This window comes from Hemiscyllium ocellatum, chromosome 20 (assembly GCF_020745735.1).
Source record: "Hemiscyllium ocellatum isolate sHemOce1 chromosome 20, sHemOce1.pat.X.cur, whole genome shotgun sequence".
NCBI classification, from domain to species: domain Eukaryota; kingdom Metazoa; phylum Chordata; class Chondrichthyes; order Orectolobiformes; family Hemiscylliidae; genus Hemiscyllium; species Hemiscyllium ocellatum.
Window position 1 is genome coordinate 54,639,499 of NC_083420.1, and position 14,583 is coordinate 54,654,081.

General features: G+C 43.8%; 1 protein-coding gene across 4 annotated transcripts in view; it reads left to right on the forward strand.

Annotated features, from left to right (window-relative positions):
• Positions 1–14,583, forward strand: part of LOC132825525 (katanin-interacting protein) — a 132,900-nt gene that overhangs the window by 85,770 nt on the left and 32,547 nt on the right. For all 4 annotated transcript variants that reach the window (XM_060840881.1, XM_060840879.1, XM_060840880.1 and 1 more), the window contains 4 exons: positions 2,888–3,096; positions 9,815–9,884; positions 10,284–10,461; positions 13,410–13,575. In XM_060840881.1, coding sequence (XP_060696864.1) covers positions 2,888–3,096; positions 9,815–9,884; positions 10,284–10,461; positions 13,410–13,575 — 623 coding nt within the window. The remainder of the gene's footprint in view (positions 1–2,887; positions 3,097–9,814; positions 9,885–10,283; positions 10,462–13,409; positions 13,576–14,583) is intronic.

Here is a 14,583-nt window from a genome sequence, read left to right on the forward strand (position 1 = left end):
AGCAGAGCAGACTCGATGGGCTGAATGGTCTAATTCCATACCTTTGTTTTATTACCTTACTGCAGGCCTTTGGGCAGTGTTGCGAATAGCTGAAGGGATTTGCGATATCCTACAGTCTTTGGGAACTACACCCTATATATCTGGCATCACAATGGTATACTGAAGTTCATGTAACCTGCCAGGATAGCTTTTTGGCGTGACAGCAACAGACTGATGGTGGTGTTCACCACTGGCATTGTTTCTACAAAGTAGCAACGTGAAACAGCTAGCTTTTCCTGTTTCTTAAACTTCTTCAGCTGCTTTATTCTGAGGTAGACTAGCACTTGTTAAACCAAAGGTAAAACCTGGTTCATGAGTTTGTTTGATATACAGCACAAAATGAGCTAATCAAGATAGTCATATTTTATCTCAAAGTATAAAGAGGTTGTTTACGCATTAGTTTAATATTTTTTGAATTGAATGATTATGGTCACTTGTGTTTTACACTGAATAATACAGCAAAATGCTTCAACTATCACCCCAATCAAGCATTTTATACAGGAGAAAGTGAGGACAGCAGATGCTGGAGATCAGAGTCGAAAAGTGTGGCGCTGGAAAAGCACAGCAGATCAGGCAGCATCTGAAGAGTAGGAGAGTTGATGTTTTGGGCATAAGCCTTTCATCAGGAATGTGGAGAGGGGGAGGAGGCTGAGAGATATATGGAGGAAGGCAGAGTGAGGTTGGGGTGGAAGGTAGCTTCGAAGGCGATAGATATCGGTGGGGGGGTGATGGTGATATATCAGAGCGGAGGGTGGAGCAGATATGTGCGCAGAAAGATGGACAGTTCAAGAGAGCGGTGTCCATTTAGAGAGTTGGATCTGAGATTTGAAGTGGGGGGGGGGAGGAGAGATGAGGAAACTGGTGAAGTCAACATTGATACTGTGTAGTTGGATGGTCCCAAATTGGAAGATGAGGCATTCTTCATCTAGGTGTCGGGTGGCTAGGATTTAATGGTGGAGATGGCCCAGGACTTTCATGTCCTTGGCTGAGTGAGAGGAGGAGTTGGAGTAATTGGTCACAGGATGGTAGGGTTGTTTGGTGTCAGTGTGTGTCCCAGAGATGTTCTCTGAAATGTTCTACAAGTTAGCGTCCTGTCTCCCCAGTGTAGAGGAGACCACATCGAGAGCAATAGAATCAGTAGATGAGATGTTTGGATGTGCAGGAAGATCTCTGCCGGATGTGGAAGGATCCTTTGGGGCCTTGGATGGAGGTGACAGGGGAGGTGTGGGTGCAGGTTTTACACCTCTTGCGGTAGCAGGAAAAGGTGCTGGGAGTGGAGGGTGGACCTAACGAGGGAGTCGTGGAGGGAATGGTCTCTGCAGAACACCGATTGGGTGGGGAAGGAAATATATCTCTGGTGGTGGATCTGACTGTAGGTGGCAAAAATGGTGGAAGATGATTCGTTGTGTCTGGAAATTGGTAGGGTGGAAGGTAAGACCTATCTGAGCTGGCTTACCAGTGACATCTATGGCACCACTCATCCTTTGTTGCCTGTGCCGGACCCACTATCATAAGCGTTGCCACTCTTTAGGCGCCTTCTCTCCTCTACGTTACAGGCTGAACCCACACTTACACCGAAACCAGGAGCCCCAGGCTCCTCCGCTGCTGCCACCTTACCAATAACCAGGGCATCCTGCTCCAGGCTTATCACAACCTAGAGTCCCTGGCTGTGCTGCTGCCTCGATGACGCCAATTGTTCCCACTCCAGGCGTACCATGGTGCTGCTGCTGCAGTGGCCAACTTGCCAATGCCAGCAGACCCCACCATGGGTCCCTGGCTTCACCGTGACCGGAATCCCACTCTGACTGCCCTCCAGGATGTCGACTTGCTGGTGCCACAGTCTTGAAGAGTCCGCTGCCGCCTCAGGTTTCTGGTGGAGGTTTGCCGTCACTGTGACTGGCCCCGAACACTGGGAGGATGTCCGTCCTGCTACCACCGCCTCCCAGTTGCTGGGAGGAGCAGTGTCTGCTGCCGCCACCTCTGACCGCCAGGAGGCTGCTGCCACTCCACACACGGCCCACTCTCATTGCTATACCAATACTGTTGATTAACTTGCTAAAGAAAGGAAAAGCATAAGGAAAAAAATACAAGAAAAGAACAGAAGTAAAAAGAATAAAAAACAAAGAAAGTAGATGGAAGCAATGAGTCCCAGGCAAGAATACGCACGCGATCCTTCAATTCTTCCACCAGCTGGAAACCATCTTGTGATTTACCTTGATGAGTGCAGGATAGAAAATTTGACAGAATGCATTTTTAACCTCAGTTCTATCTGCTTTTCAACTCTCGACAGAAGTCTCTGAAGGTTGAAGTCCACTCTGGAGGCTTCAAGTCATCTGGGTTGGCCTTTTGTGTGGTATAGAGAAAGCTCTGCCTTATCCTGATGCATCGGAGGGGGATCGGTTTAATTGTTTTCATAACTTTATATAGTGGCTCCCCCATTAGCGTGGGGAATACGTTCCAAGAGGTACCGCGGAAGTCATAAACTGCGGATAGTCGTGAAGCCATTCATTTAAATGGAAAATTTACCTTCCCGGCAGCCCCCTGGTCCCTGGTTCTGGAATGTTCCCTGTTACATGTTCAGCCCACAGTAAACCGCGGGTAACTGAAGCAGCGGAGACCAGACCTGCCGGTACAGAGTTGGCGTGTATGTGAAAAAATTATTTATGTAGGTCGAAGAAATAAAACAGTGAAAATGTGATTCTACTAGACTTTCCACACCTAGTATTTATGTTCAGAGTCTTTTTTAACCTTGCAGGGATTTATTTTTGTTAACTTTGTAGCAATTTTAATTTGTTTATATTCAGGAAATATTTCTTTTGAACCCATGTGTTTATGTTCTTTGTTTCAGCTCTGGAACAGTTTGGAGATACCATACTTTTCACGACAGATGATGAGATTCTGGATGCAATGTCCCAGTACGATGAGACATTCACAGCTAATATTGATTATACTCAGCCACTCTCATTTGAGGAAGAGCTCAATAGACCTAGTACTGCAGATGGTGAAGGAGAAGAGAGGCCATTCACACAAGCTGGCTTTAGAACAGAGGGTGAACAGGTAAGTCTATAGGTACTGCCTTCAGCGCCCTAAATACTGTCACTTCCAGAAAAACACTCTGGTTTTAATACCACAAAACAGGCCTGTTTGAAAAAGTGAAGGCCTTTGGATTAAAGTGGCAGTGACTGCATGGATGAAAGTTGTGCGTGGCTTAGAAATGTGGTGTTTGTCTGGCCAGAGAAAAGTATGTTGTTATATCCTCCAGCAATGGTGATGGGAGCTCTCTTTTTTCAGTGTATATATAATAGGCCCTTTGGACCAACAAATTCACACCGACCCTCCGAAGAGTAACCCGCCCAGACCCATTTCCCTACCCTATTATCCTATATTTATCCCTGACTAATGCACCAAACCTACACATCCCTGAACACTAGGGGCAGTTTAGCATGGCCAATTCACCTAAACTATTAATGAGCTGGACTTACATAATTAGATTAGATTACTTACAGTGTGGAAACAGGCTATTTGGCCCAACAAGTCCACACCGACCCGCTGAAGCGCAACCCACCCATACCCCTACATTTGCCCCTTACCTAACACAACGGGCAATTTAGCATGGCCAATTCACCTGACCCGCACATCTTTGGACTGTGGGAGGAAACCGGAGCACCCAGAGGAAACCCACACAGACACGGGGAGAACTTGCAAACTCCACACAGAGTGTCGCCTGAGGCGGGAATTGAACCCGGGTCTCTGGCGCTGTGAGGCAGCAGTGCTAACCACTGTGCCACCGTGCCGCCCACTAAGATGCAGATGATATGGAGCAGCACCAGGGTGTCTCAGTGGTAGCACTCCTGCCTCGCAGCACCAGGGTCCCAAATTCGGTTCCAGCCTCGGGCAACTGTCTGTGTGGAGTTTGCACATTCTCCCCATGTCTACATGGGTTTCCTCTGAGTGCTCTGGTTTCCTCCCACAGTCCAAAGCTGTGCAGGTCAGGTGAATTGGCCATGCTAAATTGCCCGTAGAGTTAGGTGCATTAGTCAGAGGGAAATGGGTCTTGGGTGGGTTACTCTTCGGCGGGTCGGTGTGGACTGGTTGGGCCGAAGGGCCTGTTTCCACATTGTAGGGAATCTAATCTAATCTAATACAACTTGTAAATACTATGCATAGACAGAAGGATGGTAAGCATCTTCAGGAGGGCGTAGATAGACTGGCAAAACAGGGGAGAGGTGCAGTGGATGAAAATTAATGCAGGCGGGTGTCATGATTAATTTTGGTGGAAGAATGAGAAGTTGGATTGTAAACTAAAAAGAATAATTATCAAGGGCTGGAGAAACAAGCCTGGGGAATGTACAAAGTTAAAAATCACACACCACCAGGTTATAGTCCAACAGGTTTAATTGGAAGCACACTAGCTTTCGGAGCGATGCTCCTTCATCAGGTGGTAGTGGCCTGGTGTTGTGTGATTTTTAACTTTGTACATTCCCCAGTACAACACCGGCATCTCAAAATCTTGGGAATGTACACATTGACAGTTGCAGAGGACTTTGAAAAGGCTATTTGAAAAGTAAAGGATGTTTGGCTTTACAAGTAGATTCTTGATTCAATTTTTTAAATTGAATTCAAGCTTCACCATTTGCCAGGGTGGGTTTCAAACACAGGTCCCCAGAATATTTTTGGGTTAATCATCAAGGATAATATCACTAGGCCATTGCTGAGCCTGGCAAAAGGATTCGGTGATGGAGCAGACAGGTTATCCAGCTTGGGACTTGAGAGGGGTGGGGACACCTTCGTCAAATGTCCCTTTTCCACATCAAACTCCTGCACAAGGTCAACTCCTTTCCTCTGTGAATCCTTCCCACTAATAAGCCCAGTCCCTTTCTTGTCTCTCACTGTCACACTTGCCCTGTTTGCCATTAGACCAGCTGCAATTACCTAGGTTCTGGACTCTGAGACTTTGAATCCAGATATTGCGTATAGTCCCAGTCTTGGCCACTGCTGCTAATGGGGACAGCAGGTGCTGGATGTCAGTTGGCTGGCAACTCTGAGGTGGGCCTTTCTCTGAGTGAGGGTTGAAATCCCAATTCCAGCAAATAAACATTCCTTAGTGCATTAAATGATTGTGAGGCAGTGGTGATTAAGAATGCACTGTCAGAGTGATTTGTAGCACTGGCAAAATCCTGTCCATAGAGTATAAAAACAAAGGATTTATGTTAATATATTTATAATAAAATAAATTGTTTAGGACCAGTTTAAATTGTGCTCAGTTCTGGGAAGCACACTTGAGGAAAGTCTTCCTTAAGGTGTAGAGGTGATTAACTAGATAGGCATCACTAAGGGATGAAAGCTTGAAAATGGGTGACAAGACAAAATAAACTGTCTACTCCTTAGTCTTGGGCAATATTTCTTCTGCAGCCAAAATCATTAAAGCAGATTGTGTTGTCATTACCACATTGTTGCTTGTAGGAGTTTTCTTTGTACACATTGACTGCTGCATTTCCTGCATTACAGTTTTAATAACCAGGTAATCTGTTTCAGTGATATCCTTTCTCTTTCTGTTTTTCTCCAATTCCATCTTGTGTTTCTTGAAAGGAGTAATAGCAGCCGATTTGGGAACTCATATCCTCTGTTGTGGTTCTGTTTGCCGAGCTGGGAGTTTTTCTTGCAAACATTTCGTCCCCTTTCTAGGTGACATCTTCAGTGCTTGGGAGCCTCCTGTGAAGCGCTTCTGTGCTGATTCCTCCGGCATTTATAGTGGTTTGAATCTGCCACTTCCAGTTGTCAGTAGCTATCTGCTGCAGTGGACGGTATATAGGGTCTAGGTCGATGTGTCTGTTGATCGAATTCGTGGATGAGTGCCATGCTTCTAGGAATTCCCTGGCTGTTCTCTGTTTGGCCTGTCCTATAATAGTGGTGTTGTCCCAATCAAATTCATGTTGTTTGTCATCTGAGTGTATGGCTACTAGGGATAGCTGGTCGTGTCGTTTTGTGGCCAGTTGGCGTTCATGGATGTAGGTTGTTAGCTGTCTTCCTGTTTGTCCTATGTAGTGTTTTGTGCAGTCCTTGCATGGGATTTTGTAAACTACATTGGTTTTGCTGCTGCTGGGTCTTGGGTCATTTGTCCTGGTGAGTTGTCGTCTGAGAGTGGCTATTGGTTTGTGTGCTGTTATGAGTCCTAGTGGTCGCAGCAGTCTGGCTGTCAGTTCGGAAATGCTCCTGATGTATGGGAGTGTGGCCAGTCCTTTGGGTTGTGGCATGTCCTCATTTCGTTGTCTTTCCCTGAGGCATCTGTTGATGAAATTGCGCGGGTATCCGTTTTTGGTGAATACCTTGTATAGGTGTTCTTCTTCCTCTTTTTGTAGTTCAGGTGTGCTGCAGTGTGTTGTGGCCCTTTTGAATAATGTCCTGATGCAACTTCGATTGTGTGTGTTGGGGTGGTTGCTTTCATAGTTCAGGACTTGGTCTGTGTGTGTGGCTTTTCTGTATACCTTTGTGGTGAATTCTCCGTTCGGTGTTCTTTGTACCATCACGTCCAGGAATGGGAGCTGGTTGTCCTTTTCTTCCTCTCTCGTGAATCGGATTCCTGTGAGTGTGGCGTTGATGATCCGGTGTGTGTTCTCTATTTCTGTGTTTTTAATGATTACAAAGGTGTCGTCCACGTATCTGACCCGTAGTTTGGGTTGTAGTTGCTTTAAAACTGTTTTTTCTAACCTTTGCATTACTGCTTCTGCTATCAGTCCGGAGATCAGTGAGCCCATGGGTGTTCTGTTAATTTGTTCATATATCTGGTTTTTGAATGTGAAGTGTGTTGTGAGGCACAGGTCTAGTAGTTTAAGTATGCCGTTTTTGTTAATAGGTTCAGCGTCCTGTTGTCTGTTATGTATGTCCAGCAGGTTGGATATTGTTTCTCTGGCTAGGGTTTTTGTCAATAGAAGTGAACAGTGCCGTTACATCGAATGAGACCATGGCTTCTTCCTTGTCTATGTGTATATTTCTAATGAATTCCAAAAATTCTTGTGTTGACTGTATAGAGTGTCTGGATCCGCTGGGCTCACTGATCTCCGGACTGATAGCAGAAGCAGTAATGCAAAGGTTAGAAAAAACAGTTTTAACGCAACTACAACCCAAACTATGGGTCAGATACGTGGACGACACCTTTGTAATCATTAAAAACACAGAAATAGAGAACACACACCGGATCATCAACACCACACTCGCAGGAATCCGATTCACGAGAGAGGAAGAAAAGGACAACCAGCTCCCATTCCTGGACGTGATGGTACAAAGAACACCGAACGGAGAATTCACCACAAAGGTATACAGAAAAGCCACACACACAGACCAAGTCCTGAACTATGAAAGCAACCACCCCAACACACACAATCGAAGTTGCATCAGGACATTATTCAAAAGGGGCACAACACACTGCAGCACACCTGAACTACAAAAAGAGGAAGAAGAACACCTATACAAGGTATTCACCAAAAACGGATACCCGCGCAATTTCATCAACAGATGCCTCAGGGAAAGACAACGAAATGAGGACATGCCACAACCCAAAGGACTGGCCACACTCCCATACATCAGGAGCATTTCCGAACTGACAGCCAGACTGCTGCGACCACTAGGACTCATAACAGCACACAAACCAATAGCCACTCTCAGACGACAACTCACCAGGACAAATGACCCGATACCCAGCAGCAGCAAAACCAATGTAGTTTACAAAATCCCATGCAAGGACTGCACAAAACACTACATAGGACAAACAGGAAGACAGCTAACAACCCACATCCATGAACGCCAACTGGCCACAAAACGACACGACCAGCTATCCCTAGTAGCCATACACTCCGATGACAAACAACATGAATTCGATTGGGACAACACCACTATTATAGGACAGACCAAACAGAGAACAGCCAGGGAATTCCTAGAAGCATGGCACTCATCCACGAATTCGATCAACAGACACATCGACCTAGACCCTATATACCGGCCACTGCAGCGGACAGCTACTGACAACCGGAAGTGGCAGATTCAAACCACTATAAATGCCGGAGGAATCAGCACAGAAACGCTTCACAGGAGGCTCCCAAGCACTGAAGATGTCACCTAGAAAGGGGACGAAACGTTTGCAAGAAAAACTCCCAGCTCGGCAAACAGAACCACAACAAAAAGCACCCGAGCTACAAATCTTCTCACAAACTTTGAACTCATATCCTCTGATAGGCAAAAGAAACACTTAGTATTGGTCCTGAGGAATTGGGTTCCAGAGTTGAAAAGTAGGTTTCAGGCAAGGGGCTGGAGGTTGAGATGCATTTCATCTTAGAACCGTGCTGTTGTGATATATTTATAATCACAAGCATTAACAATCATTGCGGATGAATTTGCTTGTGTGTAGCTAATAGTAAAAAGTGTAGAAACGGGCGGTGCGGGGTTGTGGGACTATGAGGTTGGAGGCGGTGGATGGGAGATCCCCTGAGGTGATGAGGTTATGGATGATCTGGGAGATGATGGTTTGGTGGTGGGAGGTGGGGTCATGGTCAAGGGGGCAATAGGAGGAGGCGTCCGCGAGCTGGCGTTTGGCCTCAGCGGTATAAAGGTCGGTGCGCCAAACTACTACCGTGCCTCCCTTGTCTGCCGGTTTGATGGTGAGGTTGGGGTTTGTAGATACAGGCGGTGCGGGGTTGTGGGACTGAGGTTGGAGGCGGTGGATGGGAGATCCCCTGAGGTGATGAGGTTATGGATGGTCTGAGAGATGATGGTTTGGTGGTGGGAGGTGGGGTCATGGTCAAGGGGGCAATAGGAGGAGGCGTCCGCAAGCTGGCGTTTGGCCTCAGCGGTATAAAGGTCGGTGCGCCAAACTACTATGTAGAAACGGGCGGTGCCCATTTCCTGATGAAGGGCTTCTGCCCGAAACGTTGAATTTCCTGTTCCTTGGATGCTGCCTGACCTGCTGCGCTTTAACCAGCAACACATTTTCAGCTGTGTGTAACTAATAGTATTACACCAGCAATACTATACCCATGTTGCAACATCAAAACAAAATAGAATACTGAGAGATAGAAAATAGAGAAAGACTCTTAGGTCGCTCCTTTCCTAGCACAGATATAGCCAGTAGATATGTAATGTGACTGTGTCCTCTAAACGTCTTCTGTGTCATGTATTGTAGGAAGTGTAGGTAAGGCAACTACCCTATAAATTAATTAATTCACATTTAAGTTCATCACTTAAAGGGGACGCTACTAATGGAATGTTGCCGCTCAGTTTGAGTCTGGGTGATAAAAACTCATGCCAATTGTAGCTCACAAAATATCTTTTTAGAGGATTGTTAAGCATGTCCAATGTAGTATCACAGTAAGAGAAAGCCTAAGTTATGATTGATTATTGAAAGCATATTGGGTTTACTAAAAAAATTACTTGAACCAATATTGCAGGGAAATGGCCAATGCATTGATGGTGATATAATCAGCAGATTTAATAATCACAGCATGGCCAGACAGGATGGTCAACATAACAATATTCCAATTTTTTAATACAAAAAGCAAGTTTTTTTAAATACTTGATGTATCTGGGGTAAACATCATCATAATTTGTATCTTAGCTTGATCTGTTAATAAAATATCACTGTTGCAAATAAAACAATCTAATAGAAATGTAGCTAATAATAGTGATAATGGCAATGTTAGAAGTGGCCTCAAACAATCACAAATATAGTATAACCATTTGAAATAACAGTATGTCATCTCTTAACTACCAAAGTCTGTATTTGCAGGTGCAAGAACAAACTCCATTCCTGTTGGGTGGAACAGCCAGTCAGATGCGAGCGGAGTATACTGGGAAATGTAAGTGTATGTACACAGAGCAAAGTTACATCAAGGTTAACTTTGAAGTTGATTCATGGCCTGCAAGAGTTCTAATGAATCTTAATAAAATGTCATTGTATTTTGGTTGGTGTGGTCACTTGACAAGCTGCCGCGAATCCAGAATTGTCAGTCTGAAATTTCATTTTATCAGGACATCCTCCTTTAGTATTTCCTATTTTTGCCTCCAGGAATGACTGACAATTTTGACACACTGGAGTTCCAGATTATCTGACTTTAACTCATCACAGTTTTAAAATGTTGTGTTGAACTTACATGAGATTGTGTGTACATCTTCTTGTTTACAAACTATGTATGTTTGTATAATTGAACATTAACATTTTGTCATATAGACTTAAAGTTTCTCTCCTTGCATTCCAGGTATACAGCTAAATTTCACTTTGACTTGGGGAGACTCTCACTACCTTGGGTTGACTGGACTGGAAGTTGTAGGCAAAGATGGTCAGGCACTGCCTGTCACAATGGATGATATTGAAGCTTCACCAAGAGACCTAAATGAATTGCCAGAGTATAATGAAGACAGTAGGACATTAGACAAGTATATCTTATTCATTAACTCAACAAGAAAAACAATTCAATGATTAGATTATTATTTAAAGTATCTGCTCATGTCTTCAAAAATCATATACACATGCCAAAACCTAAACATGTTTCACCTCTGATCATTGCCATCTCTTTCAAGTGGTTCAGATAGCTACATTTCATTTTAGTTTCTTTTTCAGGCATACTTGTTGATTTGTTCTTTTTGAGGTTTGTTGATCTTAGAAAATAGTGTTCCCTGTATCCTTGCATCTTAAGTAGACATCTTGCAGCAGGTCCCACTCCAGAGATTGAAGCACAAAGTTGAGGTTGACACTCCAGTGTAGTCCTGAGGGAGCGCTGCCACTGTCCGAAGTTCCAACTGCCTGCATGGGTGGATGTGAAAGAACTCACGGCAATATTACAAAGAAGAACAGGGAGTTATTTCCAGCAAGCTGGCCAATATTTAGCCCTGAATTAAAACAAAACTGATTATCTGTTCATTATTGCACTGCTGTTTGTGGGAGTTTGGTATATCCACTTAACTGATGTGTTTTGTACGTGACAATAGTGACTACACTTCAAACATACTTATTTGGTTTTAGAATACTTTGAACTGTCCAGTGGTCACAAGAAGTGCTGTACTGAAAAAACAAAATTGCAGTTAGCTAAAATTTGTTTCTGTCCATATCTTCCGGTAGCAATTAATGAGACCTGCTATTTAAACTTGTGTGGTTAAAGTGAATCCATAATATGCATTTAAAGAATCAGAAAGACAGATTAACAAAAGCGCATCATAGCAACTATTAAATCAATGGTTTTGAATATATGGCAAATTAATCAACATGAGAAAAAATTGTTTTCAATAGCAGTGTTTCCAGTAGTTGATATTGTATGGGAGAGAGAAGACCAAAGCTCCAATCCATTTGAATGAGTGTGACGAGTGATAAATAGTATTATAAAATTCCAACATTTTTAAAAGCCAGAAAAGCCTACTGCTTGTGATGAAAAATGGCAAACACTAGGAGTTCAAGATTCAGTGAGCATCAACTTCCTCAACTTTGATAAAGCTCAGCGCATTAGTGCAAGAGACAGGTCTGATGGTTTTGTCTGTTCTTGAATCTTGAATGCTAAGTTAATACTCTATTTAATCAGAAAGGTTAATTTAGAAAAGTCAATGTGACATGAGCAGGTATCTTAATTTGTTTGGGCATAGCATTGGTAATGGGTGGTGGTCACATCCTAGGTGTAGTATCAAAGGAAATGTGTACCATAGCTATCAAGGAGAAAGTGAGGATTGCAGATGCTGGAGATCACGGGCGGCACGGAGATTTGTGGGCGGCACGGTGGCACAGTGGTTAGCACTGCTGCCTCACAGCGCCTGTAGACCTGGGTTCAATTCCCGACTCAGGCGACTGACTGTGTGGAGTTTGCACGTTCTCCCCGTGTCTGCGTGGGTTTCCTCCGGGTGCTCCGGTTTCCTCCCACAGTCCAAAGATGTGCGGGTCAGGTGAATTGGCCAAGCTAAATTGGCCGTAGTGTTAGGTAAGGGGTAAATGTAGGGGTATGGGTGGGTTGCGCTTCGGCGGGTCGGTGTGGACTTGTTGGGCCGAAGGGCCTGTTTCCACACTGTAAGTCTAATCTAATCTAATCAGAGTCAAAAAGTGTGGCGCTTGAAAAGCACAGCAGGTCAGGCAGCATCATAGGAGCAGCCGCTTTCATCCTTATTCCAGATCTAACCCTCCAACTCAGTACCACTCTGTTGAACTGTCCTACCTGTCCATCTTCCTTTCCACTATCTGTTCCACCTTCTGGTCCAACCTATCACCATCGCTCCTCACCTTCATCTACTTATCGCCTTCCTAGCCACCTTCCTCCAGCCCCACCCTTCTCCTATTTATATCTTTGGCCTCCCCTCCATATTCCTGATGAAGAGCTTATGCCCGATACATTGACTCTGCTGCTCCTCGGATGCTGCCTGACTTGCTGTGTTTTTCCAGCACCACACTTTTTGACCACAGCTACCTGTTACATCTAGCCAAGTTCTTACAGTATCTGCTTGGCTGGAAGATTACCAGCTCCATAAACCTAATCCCTAATGCGAGGTTAGCTCTATCCCAATTAAAACCGAAAAAACTGCAGATGCAGTAAATCAGTACCAGAAATTGCTGGAAAAGCTCAGCAAGTCTGGCAGCATCTATGGAGAGAAATCAGAGTCAACATTTCTGAAGAAGGGTCAATTTCTATTAATTCTATCCCAGCTGATTAGGCCTTTTTCACCATCAAGTTCTTGTTTCCTTCCTTTTCCTCCTCTACCTCTGTTCTTTATTATCCTCCTTTTGCAGTCTGTCTCTCGCACATAATCTCATTCAGTTCTCACAGTACATGCCATCCTGTTTGAGTCACTTCCTGCTGTTTTGCTGTCAGCATCTGATTAATTCCTGCTGATTTATTCTCGATCTTTCTTATTATTCCTTCGTACCCCCCCCCCCCCCCCCCTCCACTTTCTACCTCTCTGTTAATCTCTCTGTTTATGGATATACCCCCTATTTCTTGAGTTCCTTCAACCAGTTTATGTCACCTTGCATGTGTTAACCCTTTACTTTCCTTTCTTTCTCTCTAACTCTGCTCTTTCTTCTTCCCCATGTGTCCTTCTCAACCACCTAAAATTAACAAAACAAGTATTTTTTTAAAAAACAAAGTAGTAGCAACTTTTATATTTCTCAACCTACTCCAGTGCCACCTTGACTCTCCCATCCTTTGTACCCCTTCAGATTCTATTTGCTATTTTACGATGATTGGGGATAAAATTGAAATGGAAAATGAATTACAATGAAATTGAAGGGAGCGGGGGATTTAAGTGTCCATCGACTGGAAGATCAAGGAGGCAGCTTAGATGCAAAATAAAAATTCAACTTAACCACAGCTTTAAAGGACTAATTGATGCCTGGTACTTATTTGTTTAAGGTTAATTGATGGGATTAATATCACTTCAGAAGATGAGCACATGTGGCTGATTCCTTTTGCCTATGGAGAGAATCACATCCTCACAATCAATTTCAATAAACAACAGACTGTCATTGGACTTCGCTTCTGGAACTATAACAAGTCACCAGAAGATACATACAGAGGGGTAAGTCTTTGGAATGGGTTTTCAAATGGGATTTGGGAGATCACGAAAGACCGATTTTACTTTAACTTACATGGTTAACAGTGATATAATTTGGCAGTGATAATGTAATTCCCTAGTTATGCTTAAATTTAGATAAAGCGTATGTTGTCATCACGAGGGATAAACCTTGGTGTTTTATCATAGTTACATATAGTTAGTTTGTTGCCTGCCTTGAAATTATCTCATGCCTACTTAGGGTGTCTTAGAACTCATGAAAACCCAATAGGTTGCTTTTGAAGTTATATCGTTATGTAGCCAAATGCAACAACCAGCCACAGTATGGCTTCACAAAGCATGTAATGTGTCAAAGCAACACAATTTGAAACACTCAGTAAATCATTAGGCAATTTGTCTTGAGAATTCTCTACTTTTCTTTTAATAGTATCGTGAGACTATAGTGGACATCGAAAAAAAACAAAGTGATCAGTATTAATGCCATAACTAAAGTTTTGGAATCAATTTTGTAAATGAGCATTAAAAATATACACACAATACCTATTTAGCTCTTGCTCTGCCTCAAACGCCCAAACCGCATTCATCTTATGAAGAAAAGCTATTGAAATGTAGTACCATGCCTAGAATTAGTTGGAGGCAGTAATTCTGATCAACAGATAACATAAGGAAGAGTCTCATGTCCATAACTTTGGAAGCTGCTTCCCCCTTTCAGTATGCAGATCAGGCTTTTTTTAAAATTCTCTCGTTAGATTTGGGCATTGCTGGCTGGCCAGCATTTATTTCCTGTCTCTCATTGCTCTCAAGATGTTAGTGATGAGCTGCCTTCTTGAACCATTGCAGTCCATGTGCCCCAGTACCAAACTCAGGAATGGCCTTAGACCCTGAATGAGGAAGATATTGTACCTTTCCTGCCAGGCAAAGCCTATCAGAAAGCGAAATCACACCAAAGGGTACCCAAAAGGGTGAGTTTACTTTGGTGGCTCCTGCCTCTAATATCCTGCTCATGGCTGCCAA